The sequence below is a fragment of the Geotrypetes seraphini genome, chromosome 15 (genome assembly GCF_902459505.1).
Source record: "Geotrypetes seraphini chromosome 15, aGeoSer1.1, whole genome shotgun sequence".
Classification (NCBI taxonomy): domain Eukaryota; kingdom Metazoa; phylum Chordata; class Amphibia; order Gymnophiona; family Dermophiidae; genus Geotrypetes; species Geotrypetes seraphini.
In genome coordinates this window covers 15,679,376-15,700,917 of record NC_047098.1, presented here as the reverse complement: position 1 = coordinate 15,700,917, position 21,542 = coordinate 15,679,376, and the positions used below count along the sequence as shown (strand labels likewise).

The 21,542-nt window shown below is 44.9% G+C and overlaps 1 protein-coding gene across 2 annotated transcripts in view; it reads right to left on the bottom strand.

Moving 5' to 3' along the window:
* Positions 1-21,542, bottom strand: part of MEGF6 (multiple EGF like domains 6) — a 276,556-nt gene that overhangs the window by 245,026 nt on the left and 9,988 nt on the right. For both annotated transcript variants that reach the window (XM_033922100.1, XM_033922102.1), the window contains exon 3: positions 16,829-16,938. In XM_033922100.1, the coding sequence (XP_033777991.1) occupies positions 16,829-16,938 (110 nt within the window). The remainder of the gene's footprint in view (positions 1-16,828; positions 16,939-21,542) is intronic.

The window sequence follows — 21,542 nt, the reverse complement described above, 5'->3', positions numbered from 1 at the left end:
TCTGGGTTGAACGAGATACATCGGGGTACATCCTTATTATTTTTGTCATAAATGGAACATCTTTAAGCTTAAAAAACATCTTATGCATCCAGTCCCTGTCTGAATCGATTGCAAACTGTACTATTAATAGCTCCCAGCAATTTCAAATGTTACTGATGCCGTGAAAAGGCAACGCCTCTTGGAAAGGATAAAGCACAATTCCCCAAGCATCAATTTGAACTTAAACAGGGATATAAGGAAAGCAATGGGGGGTCTAACTTGCAGTTGCTGTTTCCCTGCTGCATGAGCTGCTACGTTAGGGAGATCCCTTGTCGCGATAAGCTCAGCGGTGACCTGATTCTCTAAGCGGCATCTGTAACATGGACATCGGCTATAGAATCGGGTTCTTTTTAGGCGGGCTTAGGCGCAATTCTGTATAGGACACCCGTCAGCTTCTGAGACCGGGGATCCTATACAGAATTCAGGCCTTAGTGTTCTGGCTAACGGCCTCTTTTACAAATCCGCGCAAGCGGCTGCGCTAACGGCCCCGAAGCCCATAGAGATTTAAAGGGCTTCGGGGCTGTTGCCGCACAGCAGCCGCTCGTGCGGCTTTGTAAAAGAGGCCGTAAGTTTTAGTAGAAAATGTAGATTATACAATGTAGCTCTCTTTGGATGAATATACTTAAAATGGATCTTGTTTTGTACGAGAGAAATTTAGAACCAGTGAGGAACCTCAACCCTGAGGAAGATACAGTATAATCTCGTTATAACGGACTTCAAGGGACCTGGAAAAACAGTCCGTTATATCCAGAGTTGCATTTTTTAAAAAACTTTATTTAGGTCAACTTGAAAACAACGTACAATCAATGAACAACAGTCACTGCACAAACATATCAGCAACATCAAGAACAAAACTCAGCAAAACATTGATACGGCACAAAATGATTGCAAAACCAGAACCCTAAAAGATGTTCTAAAGCATTATGTCATACTGTACTGGAAAGAAAAATACTTTTTCTTCTGGGCTACATTTTGATACTATATCACCGGCACGCCACGTGCCTTGTAGGCGAAGCCTGCATATCCGTTATAGCTGAACAAAACTACAGCTAAAAGCGGCTCTGGGGACCAAATAGGTTGTCCGTTATATCTGAAAGTTCGTTATATGTGAGTCCGCTATTTGCGATGATTTTCTTTATGTTTATAATGGCACACAGCCGGGACCAGGGGACCTCGTCCGCTATAGGCGAGGTTCCGTTATAAGCGAGTCCGTTATAACGAGATTATACTGTATAGTGAAACATGGTCATGTTGGGAGAGGTGATCCGTACAATGATTTAAAGCACAGATAAGTCACTTTGCATTGCTACATAATTAACAAATAAAAAAAAGAAAAAGAGATTATGGGAAAATTAAATGGGATCCTATGAAGATGTTGGCTATATTATTGAGTATATAAAAGACTCATGATAGCTTGCAGAGGATCTATTATACAAAAGAATATTGATCTAAACCAGTGTCTCTCAAACTTTCTCGCGCCGGGGCAAACTAAAGGTAGTGGCCATGGCTTGAGGCAACCAGAAGTGTATGGACGTCGCTGTGATGACATCAACCATATGCATGACATCATAATGTCAACATCTGCACATGTGCAGAAGCCCTCCAGATGGGTCCTGAGACGCCAGTAGGGGGCGCCAGCAGGGAAGAGGGTCGGAGAGAAGGCCAGCTGATTGCCTACAGCAGTGTTTCTCAACTACTTCAAGCTAAGTACCCCCGAAGTCTAACAAATATCAACTGAATACCCCAACCACAGACCTCCCTAGGCCCACCCAAGCTCTGCCCCAGATCCCATCCCCTTTACTAATTGTAATGCCATTTTTTCCATTCATTTTTCATATACACAGCAGATATAAATTCTCACAACTGACACATTTCAATCACTTTATTGAAAATAAAATCATTTTACCTATCGGCGATCCTCTGCAGGCTGCTGTAATTAGCTTTAAAGGTGAGAATGGGAGGCCAGGGGGAAAAGCCGGAGGACGCTAGAGAGAAGGGGGAAATATGCAGGCCTTTGGCGAATATGGCAGCGCTGGCGCTGTACCGCGTACGGAAGTCAGCTGGCAGGCGCCTCTCTTCCTCCTCAGCGTGCCGCGGCACACTTGGAATCTCAGGAGGCACACAGTTTGAGATACACTGATCTAAACTGTTAATCAGGTGGAATATTTTGAATAACATTGTGGATAGTTTCTGCCTTATATTGAGAAAAATCAGGGATAATGAATATCACTATGGAAGTCAGAAAGACAATTGATGCAACAAAATAAACTGACTCCTATTGAAAACCTGTCTGAAGAGAGTGATCAATCATATGTATTAGGTGCTCAGAGATATGAAACTCCAAAGGGAAGGCTAACAAACCACCCTGCATTAGGAATTCACCTTCCAGTCATTGCAACCTTCTATGTTGTTGATCACTCTCTAGACTTGATGTTAAATTTTGCAGTTCATATAACTTATAGTCGTTCAAAAATGCTGGGGAAAACTCCTCTTCATATATCAAGATATAAGGTGCAAAAATCACTGAATTGGTAGCGTGGAATACAGTATTCACTTAACTCGAATATGATTTAAGGGGTCCCAACGTGGCCCCGTTTCGAATTCTGCCTCAGGAGACCCGATTGTAGATGTTGAAAGTGCTCGGTGCAGTAAATTGTAAAAACTCTATTTACTTCGTGATATGCAGTCAAATCGCTGCTGGATATCAAATGCAAGCTCTAATGTTTCCAACTGAGTCAGCATTTGTGGATTGTCATGTCATGCCTACAGTTAGGCGCATAATTGCGGATTGACACATTTTAAAGCCCCTACATTTAGGCGCCAGTCTCACACCTAATATGATCACCTAGGCCACTTTCAGTGCAAACCACGCCCACACCTAAGAACGGCACCTGCATTAAAAAGAAAAAGTGCATCCCAATAGGTTCATTAGACAGCGATAGGACGCCTACTGCCACCTAACTTCGGGATGCCATTTTGAGAATTTGGCCTTCTGTGTATAAAGGTTGCCCATCCCTGAGTTAGCAGCTATGTATTAGAAAATGACACAAGGACAAATTTGCCCCTGTCCCCCGCAGGAACTCAATTTCCCCATCCCATCTCTGCAAGTTTTGTCATTGTCCCTATTCCATTCCTGTAAACTCTGCCTTAACCACAGAAGCCTCGAACTTGTGTCACTTATGATTTTAAAGAGTTTGAGGCTTGTGCAAATGAGGAGGGAGCTTAGGCATTGGTGGAATGAGGCATTATGACATCACAATCTGAGCTCTAGAATGTTGCTACTTAGGATTTGAAAGTGTTTGAGGCTTGTTCAGATGAGGACGGAGCTTAGGCATTGGTGGAATGAGGCATTATGACATCACAATCTGAGCTCTAGAATGTTGCTACTTATGATTTGAAAGCGTTTGAGGCTTTTGCAGAGGAGGACGGAGCTTAGGCATTGGTGGAATGAGGCATTATGACATCACAATCTGAGCTCTTGAATGTTGCTACTTAGGATTTTAAAGTGTTTGAGGCTTGTGCAGTTGAGAACGGAGCTTGCAGGAATGGGGCAGGGATAGGAAAAGAATTTGTGGGGACAGGATGGGAAAATGAGTTCACGCAGGGACGGGGAAAAATTTGTCCCCGTGTCATTCTGTACTATGTATGTTGTGTAGTGTTATAGAAAATACATTCACTCATTTCTCAGCAACAAAAAGGACTGGGTTCCCAACTAAGTGAGCTTACTCCTTCAGAATATGAAGCCCAAAGAGAAAAGGCATCTACAACACCTATCACTGACCACTTCCTACAAAAAGCAAGAGCGCCATCATCACTCAACAAGGTAATATGAGACAGCAAACCCCCCCCCCCCACACACACACACACACACAAAACAGGCAGCATCTTAATTCCAACCCAGATACCAAATCTGACCAACAGGTGAACTTCCCAGCCCACTCCAGAGCAGCATTAGTCTAAGCTGCAGCGCACTAAGACCCTGAGCTGGCACTTGTTAATTACAGCCAGAGCATCTGAGAGCATTTCATCCTGCTTCCGCTCTCTCTATCTCCCCTTCCATCAAAGGTAGCCCTGTAGTTCACCGTCCTTACATTAATGAAAGGGTGTTGAAATGTAGCTTCTTAAATTCATCCATTTTTCCTATCTAAAATCTTTAGTCATGTTTATAACCAAATAACTTTGGGTTAACATACAATATAGCAAGGTCTTATCTCGGATCCAAGAAGAAGACTAGAATTTAGTTACAGAAAAACAGCAACTATTAATTTCAAGGAATTTAAAACATGCTTCTCAGTTCTAAATTAAACTGTTTTTATACCTAGTAGACTTGTAAACTAAATCCAATTATAACATCCAAGAGGCCCCCAAGTAAACAGAAATGTTCATGGTAAGGGTGCACTTACAAATAAGAATAGACTTACTGGGTCAGACCAATGGTCCATTAAGCCCAGTAGCCCGTACTCACGGTGGCTAATCCAGGTCACTAGTACCTGACCAAAACCCAAGGTGTAGCAATATTCCAAGCTACCAATACAGGGCAACTTAGCAACAAAAAACCCAGAAAGAGGAGTATTGAAAAGTAGAAAACCAAAAAATTCTAGATCCTAAATGTCTCTGATCCCAAGCATTTCGGATAAAGGATTGTGAATTTGTATACACATCCGTTTATGGATAATGCTGATGTGTTAAAGAAAGAATTGTAAAGGCTGGATGCTGAGAAATAACAGAATCTTTTGCATTTGTTTTTCTAATCTGAAAAAAAAAATCTAATTTTGAGTGCTTATTGTAAAGAATCTTCCAGTGACTTTGACTGAGAAGACTAATACGAAGACCCCCAACTCAGCCAGATACAACATTCATATTTAAGAGCTCCTAGAGGTTACAAAAACAGCATAAAGTTAACGAGAGGTTTCAGGTGTAGATTTTGTGAAGTATTTTCTGGATGGGAAACCCCTCCCCCCCCCTCCCCCCCGCACATACACACACACACACACACTTACATCTCTAAGTTAACTATTTCCAGATGTGAATATTCAGCTTTTTGAACCAGAATATCATCCCAGACAATCAACCTATAAACAGTCCTGTGTTATCAAATCATCTTTAGCAGTTAAGCTCTCCCACTGCTCTTCCAAGCTAAGATATCTTATTAAAGAAAACAGCCACTTCCAGCAGAAAACTCTACAACTTGACCCAGGGTTTAAAAAGCTGCCGGGACCATGATTGTGGCCACTTATTCAGCTCCGTTAAACAAACTCACACAGCTCATGGTGGCAAAGACATGTACAGTAAAACCTTGGTTTACGAGCATACTGTATTTTCACCCATATACCGCGCACACGGGTATAGCGCGCGGGGAACACAAATTTCTGTAAAAAAAATTTAATATAGCGCGCACACGCGTATACCGCGCAAGCTAAAACCTCCTCCCGCCTACTCCGAACCGGCATCCTCCCCCGCGCTCATTTATCCGCGTTTTACAACTTTTTTTTTCAATCCGATCCGGCATCCCCCCTGCGAACCGGCATCCTCCCCCCCCGCTCGCGTCACCCCCCTCCCCCGCGATCCTACATCCCCCCAGCACCGCAAAACATGCGCAAATACTCAAAGCCTAGTCCAGCCCGGCGCAGGAAGAAGGAGGATCTCTCCCGCACCGCACCGCCCAGCCCAGCCCAGCCCAAACCAACGAGGGAGGATCTTCGGGCACTGGCACTGGCACGTCCTGTGCATTGGTGCTGGTGCCGGTGCCCAATCGGGTAAGAGATGTTTTGCGGTGCTGGGGAGGATGTAGGATCGCGGGGGGGGGGGGTGACGCGAGCGGGGGGGAGGATGCTGGTTCGCAGGGGGGATGCCGATCGGATTGAAAAAAAAAAGTTGTAAAACGCGCTCACACGTATAACGTGCACGGTTATGCACAGTTTGTAAAATCATGTATAATGCGCGCGTTATATGCGTGAAAATATGGTAATTCATTCTAAAACCATGCTTGTAATCCAAAACACTTGTATATCAAAGCAAATTTCCCCATAAGAAATAATGGAAACTTGACGATTCGTTTCACAACCCAAAAAGTTTAATACAAAATATTGTATGTACTCGTATTGCAAGACCTTGCTCATTTAGAACAGTCACTACACTCTTGCAGTGTCAGAGAGAGAAGAACCATCGGCTCAGTTCTGATTTTGTGATGTGTGTATACTGTATGTACTTGTATTGCAAGACATTGCTTGTATATCAAGTCAAAATTTAATAAAATGTTTTGCTTGTCTTGCAAAACACTTGTATACCAAATTACTTGCAATCCAAGGTTTTACTGTATATTAAATTTATGGAGATCTAGAGCAGTGGTCCCCAACCCTGTCCTGGAGGACTACCAGGCCAATCAGGTTTCAGGCTAACCATAATGAATATGCATGGAGCAGATTTGCATGCCTGTCACTTCCATTATATGCAACTCTCTCTCATGCATATTCATTAGAGCTAGCCTGAAAACACGATTGGCCTGGTGGTCTTCCAGGACAGGGTTGGGAACCACTAATCTAGTACAGCTAAATTTGATACAATGGAAAAATACTGCAGCATATTTGAGTATTGGTTATGGAGTTTACAGTACATGCCCATAAGGGATTTTAACATGATTAATTTGCATACTCATTACTCCGAGCATGCCACAGTGATTTTTCTGCTCTAGATTTGCAGCAGTTTCCCTCTACCACAAATATTTGAGCATCAGGCCCAAGGAAAGGCAAACTCTCATGGTCTATTTGTTAACAGACTAAGCAACTCTTTACCAGGTTTGAATGAGACTCCAGTTGCTAATTAAGTTATTAAAATAGGCTTGCTTAATACTAAATCAGTGTGGAAGTAATCACCATACAGGATCTGGTTCTAGCTCAGTGATCTCAAACGTGCGGCCCAAGGTACTATTTTGAGGCCCTTGGTATCTTACCATTGTTCTGGAACGTTGCCCGCCTCACTGCTGTAACCTCACGCAAGCACTTTCCTGCATCTGTACGCGATTTTGAGGTGAAGTGAAGAGAACAATCGCGTACAGATGCAGGAAAGCGCTTGCGTGAGGTTACAGCAATGAGGCGGGCAACGTTACAGAACGTAAGGTAACCATTGGAGGCAGTGCAGCTTGTGCGTGTGTACGTAATCTCGTAAACTCTTGTGAAATTCAGCACCTCTCCTGGCAGTGACTGCTTGATGTAAGATGGCGGTTGTGTCCGGTGCTGAAAGAGGTGAGAGCTGAAGGTGGTTGCGGACGCGACCACCGGACACTTGAGGTACAAGTTTTCCGGGCATAAGTCGGATATTGATTCTGCCCTCTACAAAAAAGCCTAGAAGACTACACCAAAATCTTGTCTCTTGCAGTTGATACTTTAGATTAGAATCTAAATCACAATTTTGCATGAGGTAAAACTCTTTATAGTTTATAAATCTTTCCTTAATTGCTTCTGATAATTTCAGCTATACACAGTGCAACATGCAGAAAGTGAAAAACTATCTAAACTTCACTTTCTGCATATTGCACTGCTTTCAGCTATGTATAGCTGAAATTATGAGAAGCAACTAAGGAAAGATTTATAAACTATAATGAGTTGTCATTTCTTTAAAAAGACATTAACTGTTTTTTTCTGAGGCCCTCCAAATACCTACAAATTCAAAATGTGGCCCTGCAAAGGGTTTGAGTTTTAGACCACTATTCTAGCTCAACATCTAAAATCTTTTAGGCATTACTGAGATATGGCACACAGACAGAAACCCTGCCTATTTCAACCAACTTTCTCCTCCAAGAAGTTGCCTCCGCTGAGGCAAACCAGAGGTCCATCTCGCCCAGCGGTCCGCTCCCGCGGCGGCCCATCAGGCCTATTGGCTGAGCAGTGGTCCCTGACTATTTCTATAATCTATCCCCTTTGTCCTCTAGGAACCTATCCAAACCTTCTTTGAAGCCCTGTAACGTGCTCCTGCCTACCACAGCCTCCGGAAGCGCATTCCATGTATCCACCACCCTCTGGGTGAAAAAGAACTTCCTAGCGTTTGTTCTAAACCTGTCCCCTTTCAATTTCTCCGAGTGCCCCCTTGTACTTATGGTTCCCCATAATTTGAAAAATCTGTCCCTGTCTACTTTTTCTATGCCCTTCAGGATCTTGAAGGTTTCTATCATGTCTCCTCTAAGTCTCCGCTTTTTAAGAACAAATCATTTAGAACTGGAGGGGGTGGTTGTACTTTTCTCTGTTACTCTGTCTGTAATAGAGATAGACCCTCTACATCTCGACAAAATAGAGGCATTCTCTTTCGTATTCGTATTCACTTTTGCGCTGTAGTCCTGTCTCAGTGCTCTGCCGATTGGATGCTGTATTTCTTTCTATTTCAGTGCGGGCTGATCACTACAATAACTTCATTGTTTTAGGTGATTTTAGTATTAATGCAGTTAATCCTCTAAAGCCTCTTTATAAAAAATGTTATACTCAGCATGAATAAGTTAGGATTTGTTCAACACATTACTCTTCCTGCTTTGGATTCAGTTTCTGAGAGTCTTTGTGATTTTAACGTTCTGCCGCTCTCATTCCATGCTTTCATTTCAAATGCCAGCCCCACCAGGAATTCACATATGCTCTGCACACTTAAGTGGAAGTAGCCAATTCACAAACATCGCTCCCTTAGCTTTTAGTAAGGTTTGCCAGCAACACTGACTATGGTTTCAATACAATTACTACTTAGCTTGGCAGGGTTTAAAAAAAGGCTTGGATAATTTCCTAATAGAGAAGTCCATAGATCATTATTGAGATGACTTGGGGAAATCTACTACTTATTCTTAGGATAAGTAGCTTGGTACTTAGGACCTGGGTTGGCCACTGTTGGAAACAGGATACTGGGCGGTCTGTCCCAGTTTGGCAGCTCTTATTTTCTTGTCTGAGCCAAGTATAGGATAATCAAGCCATTGTGACATCACTGCTGAGGTTGGCTCTTAGGCTTTGGTGGAACGAAGCATTATGACATCACAATCTCAGCTCTGGAATGTTGCTCCTCTTTGGGTTTCTGCCTAGTACTTGCGACCTGGGTTGGCCACTGTTGGAACAGGATACTAGGCTTGATTGGCCTTCAGTCTGTCCCAGCATGGCAATTCTTATGTTCTTACTACTATTTATTATTTCTATAGCAACTATATGATTGAAGTCTACAAAATCCTGAGTGGCGTAGAACGGGTACATGTGGATTGACTTTTCACTCCATCAAACATTACAAGGACTAGGGGACACTTGATGAAGTTACAGAGAAATACTTTTAAAACCAATGGGAGGAAATATTTTTTCATTCAGCTCTGTAACGCATTGCCAAAGATTGTGGTAAGAGCAGATAGCGTAGCTGATTTTAAGAAAGAAATTCCTGGAGGAAAAAGGTCCAAAGTCTGTTATTAAGACATGGGTAAGCCTCTGCTTGCCCTGGATCGGTAGCATAGAATGTTGCTACTCTTTGGGGTTCTGGAATCTTGCTATTCTTTAGGATTCTGAATGGAATGTTGCTTCTCTGTGGTTTTGGCCAGGTACTAGTGACCTGGATTAGCCACCGTGAGAATGGGCTACTGGGTTTGATGGAGCACTAGTCTGACCCAGTAAGGCTATTCTTATGTTCTTATGTAAATGTACAGTGCTGCGTACGCCTTTTAGCACTATACAAATGATCAACAGTAGTAGTAGTAGTTGCTGATTAGGTCTTTTCATTCAGCAAAGTCCACCTCTAATGATAATTCAGTGCTCCAGTCTCACAAGCACCTTTCTGCCTGAACCTGTTCCAATCTGCCCTCCAGCTTCCAACCTAAAAGAAGAAATCCAGTAATACCACATCGGCCCTTGATCCTCTACCCACTGCATTTGTGAGGCGCCTTCTAACCAAGCTAATTCCTTTCATCTCCCCTATAATTGACATCAGCCTCACTTCTGGACAAGTGCTGGGAGGTCTGAAAACAAGCTGTTACCTGACTGGTACCCAAAAAGCTTTCTTCTGACCTGGATGACGTTTTTTAGTTATCGTCCAGCTCAGTCCTTTCATTTCTGTCAAAAATTGCAAAGAAAATAGATTTTCCCCCAGCTATAATAATAATAATTTATTTCAATATATCGCCTAACCAGCAGTTCATAGCGGTTTACACAATGGGTACTCAGCATACAATATAATAATAGCATCATCCTATATAATAAAACCCTAAGGGTTTTGTGTTCCCTGCCGCCGTGGTGTGTGATACCTGGCCATGTTCCATTTTAGAACCCGACGGCAGGGAACACTCTGGCCACTCCCCTCCTCCCGCCCTCACTCACCAACCGCTGCTGCTGGAGGAAGCTGCAGGCAAGCTCTCTCCCAGCGGTGCCAGAGCCGTATCATCGCCGCCCAGTACCGCTGCCGACGCCGCTCTTCAAAGGAGCCTGGTGAGAATAGCAGCCTCCTGTAACAAACTTTGCAGGCCGCTCAGCACCTCAGTAGTACGTTTCCTCTGACGTATGCGATCGCGTCAGAAGGAACTTGCTACTGAGGTGCATAGCAGCCTGCGAGGTTCGCTACAGCTGGCCGCTATCCTCACCAGGCTGCAAACGAACATGCTGGACACGGGGAGCAGGTAAGGGGCACTGATGGGACAGGGAGCAGGGAAGAGGGACAGGGGGAGCACGGAAGAGCTGCTGATGGACGGGGGAACAGGAAAGAGGGACAGGGGGAGCACGAAAGAGATGCTGATGGGCCGGGGAGCAGGGAAGAGGGTTCGGGGGAGCATGGAAGAGGTGCTGATGGACGGGGGAACAGGAAAGAGGGACAGGGGAAGCACGAAAGAGGCGCTGATGGGCCGGGGAGCAGGGAAGAGGGACAGGGGGAGCACGGAAGAGGTGCTGATGGACGGGGGAACAGGAAAGAGGGACAGGGGGAGCACAAAAGAGGTGCTGATGGGCTTGGGAGCAGGGAAGAGGGACAGGGGGAGCAAGGAAGAGGTGCTGATGGATGGGGGAACAGGAAAGAGGCTGCAAACGAACATGCTGGACAGGGGGAGCAGGTAAGGGGCGCTGATGGACCGGGGAGCAGGGAAGAGGGACAGGGGGAGCACGGAAGAGGTGCTGATGGACTGGGGGGAAGGGAAGAGGGACAGGGGGGAGCACAAAAGAGGTGCTGGGGAACTGGGGAGCAGGGAAGAGGGACAGGGGGAGCACAGAAGTGGTGCTGCTGGACACGGGGGACATAAAAGGAAGGGAGAAGGGCTACTGCTGGACAGGGGGAGCTGGCAAGGGTGGTGGTGGACAGCGGAGGAAAAAGAGACAGAAAGAAAGAGAGATAGACAGAAAGCAGCCAAGGAGAGAGAGAGAGAGAAAGACACATCTATTCTAGCACCCGTTAATGTAACGGGCTTAAAGACTAGTACATAATAAAATTCTAAGTAACTAATACAAGCATTAAAACTAATGAATAAAAACAAACACAATATAAATTAAACTAATTATAGATAAAAAGATTAAAAGTTCATCATAACTACATGATAATATGAAAATCAATAATGTATATTATAGTGTTTAAATAAGTGGGTTTTAAGATCTTTTCGAAATTGATAGTAAGTAAGAAATGGAGAAACAAGAAGATTCAAACATGAATTCATTAATCCTGCTTGGAATGCTAAGGTCCTATCCAAAAAAATTTTGTAACGACATGCATTTGCTGAAGGAAAATAAAACCAACCAGATCTACGAATATTTTTCTTAGAAATAAAAAAACTAAAATAAGAAATAAGGTAAGCCAGCGCAAAGCCAAATTAAACTTTAAAACATATACATCCAAATTTTGTTGACAAGGATTTTGCTCTTTATCTCAAGCAGTCGGGATATTGCCAGAGTCACAGCACAGAGATTATTTTAACAGTTGAACATAAGAATAGCCTTACTGGGTCAGACCAATGGTCCATCAAACCCAGTAGCCCATTTTCACGGTGGCCAATCCAGGTCACTAGTACCTGGCCAAAACCCAAGGTGTAGCAACATTCCATGCTACCAATACAGGGCAAGCAGTGGTTTCCCCCATGTCTTTCTCAATAACAGACTATGGACTTTTCCTCCAGGAACTTGTCCAAACCTTTCTTAAAATCAGCTACACTATCTACTCTTACCACATCCTCTGGCAACGCGTTACAGAGCTTAACTATTCTCCGAGTGAAAAAAAATTTCCTCCTATTGGTTTTAAAAGTATTTCTGTGTAACTTCATTGAGTGTCCCCTAGTGTTTGTCATTTTTGATGGAGCGAAAAATCGATCCACTTGTACCCGTTCTTGGTATTCTAGACCAGTGTTTTTCAAAGTTTTTTTTAGCTCCGGCACACTAAAGATGTTTTTGCGCGGCACATTATAATTGAAATTTTAAAAATAGAAAAATCAACAAAAAATTAAATTTGAGATTTATTTATTTAAAGCTCTTTAAGCTAAGTACAGGTAATTTTAACAATGGTGAAACTAAAGTAGATAGAATAGAATTGCTAATCAATGCAATGGACGTGCTTGTTTTTGAATGCAAATGAACTCAAAATGCAGTTCGATAGTTGACAAGCAAACATACTTTCATCATCCACCATCTGCAGTCATTCTCTTTTTTTTCTTGTTTTATTTAGGGCTCCTTTTACAAAAGTGCGCTAGCCTTTTTAGAGCATGCACCGGATTAGCACTACCGCCTGCTTAAAAGGAGGCGGTAGCAGCTAGCGCGCGGGGCAATTTAGCGTGCGCTATTCCACGCGTTAAGGCCCTAACGCACCTTTGTAAAAGGAGCCCTTAATTTCTGTCAGAGCTGAAAGTCCAAGTTCGCAAAGATAAGAAGATCCAAATGGTAACAAAGCCTTGATGGCTTTGTTGCTCAAATTAGGATAACTACTGCATAAAAAATAAAAATTAAATTACTTTCCATTAGTTTTCAAGGACTAATCATGTCAAAGAATGATGCTTGTCTGGGCGGTTGTTTCCTTAAGCACACAGACGCTTAAAACATTGACAGACTCTTTCATACATGACATGTGCCATCTATTCTAGTTACTCCTTTTGCTGACCTACAAGTGCGTTCGCTCTGAAGCCCTCCAATATCTCTCCTCACTCATCTCCCCTTATGCTCCCCCCCGTGATCTCCGCTCGTTGGGCAAGCCCCTCTTATCTGTACCCTTCTCTTCCACTGCCAACTCCAGACTCCGTCCCTTCTTTCTTGCGGCGCCATATGCCTGGAACAGGTTGCCTGAATCAATATGGCGTGCTCCCTCCCTGGCAGGGTTTCAACTCTTAACTCCCCCTCACTGCTGTCAGATACCTAGACCCACTATAACCTCCCTAACCCTGAAATGTCCTGTCTAAATTAGATTGTAAGCTCTTCTGAGCAGGGACTGTCTAATGTATGTTGAAATGTACAGCGCTGCGTACGCCTTTCAGTGCTATAGAAATAATAAATAGTAGTAGGTATACTTATGAAGGGAATTTTTATAATTCTGGAATCTCTCATGGCACACCCAGAATCTCTTCAGGGTACACCTTCCCTCCCTCCCCAGCCCCCCTCCCCCCCACAACAGACTGCACTTAAATATTTGAAGAGTATGGTGTTAGGTTGCTGACAGGGCGCCTGCCCCCTCCTGTTGCACTTCCTTATCCATGCCCTCAGTGACAGTTTAACAGGTTTGGAGTGTGAAGTGTCTCTTCTTTGATCAGAGTCCCACCTCCAGCTGACTGTGTCCTGCAAAGAAGGGCAAGGGCATGCCAAGCCCTCTCCTTAAGCTGTCAAAAAGAAGATAAGGCAAGACCACCCTGACCCAAGGACCATTATGATTAGATACCTTAAACACTTGGATTATTCAAACAGTACGAAATCGGTTAAAACTGTGGGGAGTGAAAAAGGAAAGCAAAAGCCACTCATCAAACAATCTCTCACACTTAACGAGGGAGGTGTCTACAAAATCTTGAGTGGAGTAGAACGGGTACAAGTGGATCGATTTTTCACTCCATGACAAAGACTAGGGGACACTCGATGAAGTTACACGGAAATACTTTTAAAACCAATAAGAGGAATTTTTTTTTTTTCACTCAGAGAATAGTTAAGCTCTGGAACACATCGCCAGAGGTTGTGGTAAGAGCGGATAGCGTAGCTGGTTTTAAGAAAGGTTTGGACAAGTTCCCGGAGGAAAAGTCTGTTATTGACAAAGACATGGGGGAAGCCACTGATTGCCCTGAATCGGTAGTATGGAATGTTGCTACTCTTTGGGGTTCCAGAATCTTTTGTCACTCTTTGAGATTCCAGAATCTTCCTATTCTTTAGGATTCTGAATGGAATGTTGCTATTCTGTGGAATTTGGCCAGGTACTAGGGACCTGGATTGGCCACCGTGAGAACGGGCTACTGGGCTTGATGGAGCATTGGCTTGATCCAATGTTCTTATAAGTTATCACATCTGGTAAAGAACCCGATTGTGCTTGAGAACCAATGGGTCCAATATTCAGCACTATTTAGACGATCAGGAAAAGCTCCCAGTCCTCTAAATAGCACATAGCTAGCTATACGCCGATATTCAGCGGGGGATAACCGGCTATCTCACACTGAATATCCCGGTCTCCAGATTAGCTGGTGACCAGCTATGTCGCGTGACAGAACCAGTCACCACCAATATTCAACGGCTCGCTAGCTAAATTCAACAGCCTAAAAATGGGGAGAGTGTGGCACAGTGGTTAAAGCTACAGCTTCAGCACCCTGAGGTTGTGGTTTCAAAGCCACGCTGCTTCTTGCGACCCTGGCAAGTCATTTAATCCCCCATTGCCCCAGGTCAATTAGATAGATTTTGAGCGCACCAGGAAAGACAAGGAAAAATATAAACCATTATGACCTCCCTTGGGAGAATGGTATAAAAAATCAAATTAATAAAAAGGTGGTATATCTTTGGCTGCTGAGACTTTTATTGAATGAGAGTACCCAAGAAAGGGACTTGGGGGTAATGGTGGACATGACAATGAAGCCGACGGCACAGTGCGCAGCAGCCGCTAAGAAGGCAAACAGAATGCTAGGCATAATCAAGAAGGGTATTACAACCAGAACGAAAGAAGTTATCCTGCCGTTGTATCGGATGATGGTGCATCCGCATCTGGAGTACTGCATCCAATATTGGTCGCCGTACCTTAAGAAGTATATGGCGATACTCGAGAGGGTTCAGAGGAGAGCGACACATCTGATAAAAGGTATGGAAAACCTTTCATACGCTGAGAGATTGGAGAAACTGGATCTCTTTTCCCTGGAGAAGAGGAGACTTAGAGGGGATAAGATAGAGACTTACAAGATCATGAAGGGCATAGAGAGAGTAGAGAGGGACAGAAAGAGAGAGAGAAAGGGAGACAGAGAAAAAGAGAGAGAGAGAGAGAAAGGGAGAGAGACAGAAATAGAGAGAGAAAGGAAGAGAGAGAGATAGAGAAAGATTGGAGAAACTGGGTCTCTTTTCCCTGGAGAAGAGGAGACTTAGAGGGGATATGATAGAGACTTACAAGATCATGAAGGGCATAAAAAGAGTAGAGAGGGACAGAAAGAGAGAGAGAAAGGGAGACAGAGAGAAATATAGAGAGAGATAGAAAGTAAGAGAGAGAGAAAGGGAGAGAGACAGAAAGAGAGAGAGAAAGGGAGAGAGAGAAAGAGAGAGAGATAGATAGAGAAAGATTGGAGAAACTGGGACTCTTTTCCCTGGAGAAGAGGAGACTTAGAGGGGATATGATAGAGACTTATAAGATCATGAAGGGCATAGAGAGAGTAGAGAGGGACAGATTCTTCAAACTTTTAAAAAATAAAAGAACAGGAGGGCATTCGGAAGAGTTGAAAGGGGACAGATTCAAAACGAATGCTAGGAAGTTCTTCTTTTCCCAACGTGTGGTGGACACCTGGAATGCATTTCCAGAGGGCGTAATAGGGCAAAGTACGGTACTGGGGTTCAAGAAAGGATTGGACAATTTCCTGCTGGAAAAGGGGATAGAGGGGTATAGATAGAGGATTACTGCACAGGTCCTGGACCTGTTAGGCCGCCGCGTGAGTGGACTGCTGGGCACGAAGGACCTCAGGTCTGACCCAGCGGAGGCATTGCTTATGTTCTTATGAATATTGTCTTAGCTGGCTATCTGCCTCTTTTACTAAGCCACGCTAGCGGCTGCTGCATGGCAACAGCCCCGAAGCCCTTTAAATCTCTATGGGCTTTGGGGCCTTTAGCGCAGGGCCGCAGCTAGTGCGGCTTTGTAAAAGAGGCCGTATGTCTCAGCCAGGCAAAAATAGACTGGAAATTCAATGCCAGTGGCCAGGTACAGCGCTAGCACTGAATTTCTGGTATCACCACAGATGGCATAAGATTGTCTTCCATGATTTGAATATGAGCCTGAATGTGTTTACCAGATTTTCACATCATCATATTGTTTTCCCTCATGAAACAGCCATTATTGGAGAATGCCATCTGAAGCCAAACAAAGCATCCTAAATGCATGTTGCTACTATTTGGGTTTCTGCCTTGGATTGGCCACCGTGAAGAGGGGATACTGGGCTAGATGGACCATTGGCCTGACCCAGTATGGCTATTCTTATGTTCTTACCACACCAAGACCACTTGTGCTAAATTGCTTCACGAAACAATTACAGTTAACTATGATGGCAACCAACTCTTGTCGAGCTCAATAAAAGGAACTGCTCAATATAAGAATACACTAAATAAGTCAACCAGCAATTCAGAGGAGAAACATTTGCAAACTAGGAGAGTTTTTCAACCATCGCAAAACTTACAGTGTAGACAGCCGGCTTCCCCGTTGAGTTGAGACCAACCAGGACAGCACTTGTAAACGGTCTGATACTCCATTCTATAGACCTGCCTGTAGGCCGTATAATATGTTGTTCTGGAAGACAAATGTACAGAAGTTCATTAGTAGACTATAAGAAAAACAATTTAATTTCATGCAGAACTGTGGAGTCAGTACATCAAACCTTTGACTCCATCTTCGACGCCACTTCTGACTCCAGATCTGACTCTGAGTTCTAGGGTTCAGATTTTTTGATCTGGAAAGAGTGGCCTAGCGGTTAGAGCTACAGCCTCAGCACCCTGAGGTTGTGGGTTCAAATCCCGCATTGCTCCTTGAGACCCTGGGCAAAATGCTTCAGTACCATACGTATATCCGCTATAATAAAACCATTAGCAAGCATGTGCACTTCAATCTGTGTGTCTCCATGACTCCGTGCCCCCGCAGGCGCAGTAAGAGCCTGCAGCGGTTTCGTTCTCATGCGCATACACGGCAATGGCTTCCCCTCTCCCACACCCCAGCCAGTCTCCACCTCAATGAACGACAAATGTCCAGGCCTCTAGGGGTCAAGGCACCGATGCTAAGCACACAGACAGCGTTGTGAAGGAGCCGGAGGTAAAAGGGAGGAGAGCTTGCCTGAGAGAGACAGGGAGGAGCAGGGAAGGGGTGCTGTTGGACAGGGGGGGAGAGACAGACAGAAAGAAAGACAGACAGACAGACAAACAGTGGGCAGGGAGAGAGAAAGAAATGCCTAAGTCTACACATCTATTCTAGCACCCATTAATGTAACGGGCTAAAAAACTAGTATAAATATAAAATGATAAATTTACCATATACTATGATTTTAAACACTATTTTTATTTTGAAGATGGAGTTGGAGTCAGTGTATTTTTACCTGGTTTTAAAGGGGGGTGGGGGGGTTGAAGCCCAAATGCATGGCCTTGCATTTTTTAGCATTAAAATTTAGCTGACAAATTTCAGACCATTCTTCAAGCTTCGCCAGCTCTTTCTTCATGTTATTCAAACTATCGGGGATTATTTCGCGGTTTGTGGCAGGAAGGCGTGGGCATCCCTCCTACCGCGGACAGTGGGGGTTTCAGGGGTGGTGGCGGGAGGGGGGTGGGCATCCCTTCTGCTGGCCAACATGCGGTGTGGTTTGGGGGTTCCCTGCAGTGGCCGAGCAGTTTAGCAGCCACGTCTAACTGAAATGTAGGCCAGCATTTCAATGGCCTACATTTCAGGTGCCTATCACGGCCCTAGGGAGACGCCACTTAAGCTCACCTAAGGCCACTTCTGGGCAAAACCACACCCACACCCAGCCTGGGATGAGCTTAAGCGTCCCTAGGCATCTCCCTCAACCGCGACGCGGCCTGCCTCAGGTTGTTGTGGTTTCTTTTTAGAAAATATGCATCCTGATTGGCTACAAGAGGGATGCTGTTTATAGAATATGGACCAAAATATCCAATCTCTGAGTAGTCTGGCAGGGTAGCCATTCACAGCTCAGCCATGGCAGGACAAACATGTCTTTCTGTCTGCTAAATGAGAAAAATGGATACCAGAGCAATGTAAATGGGAGATGAGGGGTTAAGTATCAAGCGAGCTTCATACCTGGAAACCTACAGTATCCACCTCCGCTCAGCTAACTCTAGCCAGCTATGCTGAAATGCTGTTGCACAAGTGTCTGAGGAATATTAACTCTGAACATTCTTTAGCCAAAAATGGAAGAAGGTCTTTCCTGTGTTGGGGATGGGGGCAGACAGAGAGTGCATTTGGGGAGTTCTGTGCTCCAGTTTCTTGATAGTCGTATCTAGTCAAACACAGCTAGTAAGTAATCTTACGTTAAAAAACCTCCCAAAACAAGAAAATAAAAGGTAAATTCCTTTATCCGCTCCCCACCCACCCTTGTTTAATTTGAGTCAAGTTATTCTTTCCAACTCAGTGGATGTTGAAAAGAATCACACAAAAGGGGTCAAGAATGTCTGTTTGTCTGTCTCTCTGGGAGAAAAATACAGCTTTCCGAAAGTTTAACAGGGTGAGATGAAACGTGACATGAGTCAAAAACAGGTAAAAAGATAGGACACGTTCAAAAATGGGCCACATTGGATTGGGGGTCTCGGAGAAACAAAGCCTTCCCAAAGACATCCCAGTGCGCGTCTATGGGAGAAGAGAGATCCAACTTCTTTTGCATAGAAATGGGGGGAAAAAAATTAAAAAGACATATTTACTTGAAAATGGGTCAAATAGGATCAGGGTGGTCAGAGAAATAAGGCACCCAAAATATGGTTCACAGAAGAGGCATTCCAAATTCCATAGCATAGAAACGTAGACAGAGTGAAATGTAGCAGTTAGAAAACAGGGCAAAGCCGTTTAGAAGGTGGAATGCTTTGTTCTTCCAAATCCCCAAACTGCCCCTCCCATTCACAACTACCCCACCCCCCAAATTGCCCTCATTGTGCAATAACTACCCCACTCAAGTGCCACACTACCCCACAAATTACTCCACAGCCAAAAGCTACCCACTGCAATGCCACACCAGCCCTGTAACTGACTCATCCCAAAACACCCTCAATTGCCCCAACACCCCCACTAAACCTGCCCCAACTCCCTAAAACAACCTCCGACAAATTGTCCAACTTCAAAAACTACTCCTCTTACGCCCTCACCACCCTGTAAACTATCCTACCCAGAAAAACACCTTCTTACCACTACCCCCAGTACCCCACGAAATAACCTAACCCCCCCTCCCAATTAAACCTCTGCAAATGTCCCATCAATCCACAAACCACTCCACTGCCCAAAACTACCCTACCCACAACTGACACAGGAACCCTACAAACTGCCGCAAAACCAAAATCTACCACCCCACAAATTTCTTTCCCTCCCCCCCAACTATACCTCCAAAGCTACTGCTACATTCCACAGGCAAACTTTGTACATACAGTACTTTGTCTCTACATGTTAAGGGGGAGGGGTCATTTCAGAAGTATGCAGGAATCATGGGGTTAGGATAACCAACTGTCTGGCTTTTTTCCAGAAGTCAGCAGAATTTTACTTTAATGCCCAGCAGTAGCATAGTGAGGGGGGGGTCAAGGTGGACCGCTTCGAGTGCCATCTTGGTAGGGTTGCCGGAACCTCTCTGCCCCCCACTCCACGCTCATAACCTCCCTTCCCTTCCCCGTACCTCTTTAAATCTTCACCAGTGCTAGCAACTACTCCGGCCTGCTGCTTGCACCAGCCTGGCTCCCTCTGAAATCACTTCCAGGTCATGGGACCAGGAAGTGACGTCAGAAGGAAAGCCAACGCCGACAAGAGCAATAGGCGAAGAAGCTACCCACACTGGTGATGATTTAAAGAGGTACAGAGTGGGAAGGGAGGGGGTGCGAGTGTGGTGTGTGGGGGGGCGGAAGGAGGGGGGGCGCGGAGGTGTACCCTCGCTACAGCACAGATGCCCAGAAAGCTAAAAGGATAAGTAATATGTCTGGACATTCTGATGAGTTTTACAAAACCTTTATCTGCAGTTTTCTGTTTCACCCCACCCCGGTGTGAGTCTGCCCTGCCTGCTTCTATTGTAACTAGCAGCAGATGCCATAGGTAGGATGCAGACAATGGGAAAACAGAGTGGGGAGGGGAGTACTGGAAGGCTGCTCTAGTCACAGGAAGGAAGGGGATGATAATACAGTAGAGCAGTGTCTCTCACACTTTCTCCAGCCGGGGCACACTAAAGGTAGTGGTCATGGCTTGAGGCACCCAGAAGTGTGCAGATGTAGCTGTGATGACATCACACAAATGCGTGACATCATCATGTCGATGTCTGCGCATGTGCAGAGGCCTTCTAGATGGGCCCTGAGACGCTAGTAGGGGGTGCCAGCAGGAAGAGGGCCAGAGAGGCCAGCTGATTGCCTACAGCAGTGTTTCTCAACTACTTCCAGCTAAGTACCCCCTGTCTAACAAATATCAACTGAGTACCCCAACCACAGACCTCCCTAGGCCCACCCAAGCTCTGCCCCAGATATACAGAAATATTAGGGGGCATTTTTTTTAAGTACCTGTGACTTTAAAAGGCAGCCAGGAGGTAGCGGTTCAAGTGTGGCTTTGGCTTTCTCTCTGATGTCACTTCCTGGCCCCGTGACCCAGAAGTGATTTCAGAGGGAGCCAGGCCAGTGCGTGTAGCAGCACCTGTTGTTCTGCACAATAGGAGCCTTGCAAAATTGTTATGTGCAGGATAAAATTTTATGTGTGGATGAGTGATGCGACTATCGTTTCTGGACACTGAAGGCGCTCTTAGCCAGTGACATAGTAAGCAGGGGGGTGGACCGCCCTGGGCACCAGCACCTCTCCACCCCCCTCCCTCATTCCACACTCGCGTCTTTCCTACCTCTTGCACTCTTTAAAATCTTTTCCAGTGCGAGCAACGACTCTAGCCTGCTGCTTGCGCCGGCCTGGCTCCCTCTGAAATCACTTCTGGGTCACGGGGCCAGGAAGTGACATCAGAAAGAAAGCCAATGCCAGAACATGCAGCAGGCCGGAGAAGCTGCTCGCGCTGGCAAAGATTTAAAGAGGTATGAGGGTGGTAACGGAAGGCATGAGTATGGCGGGTGGGGGGCAGAGAGGTGGGCACCCCCCACCCTCGCTATGCCACTGCTCTTACAATGTGCCAGACAGACATCAAATCATTAGTACATAGCTTTGCACATGTTCAGTTT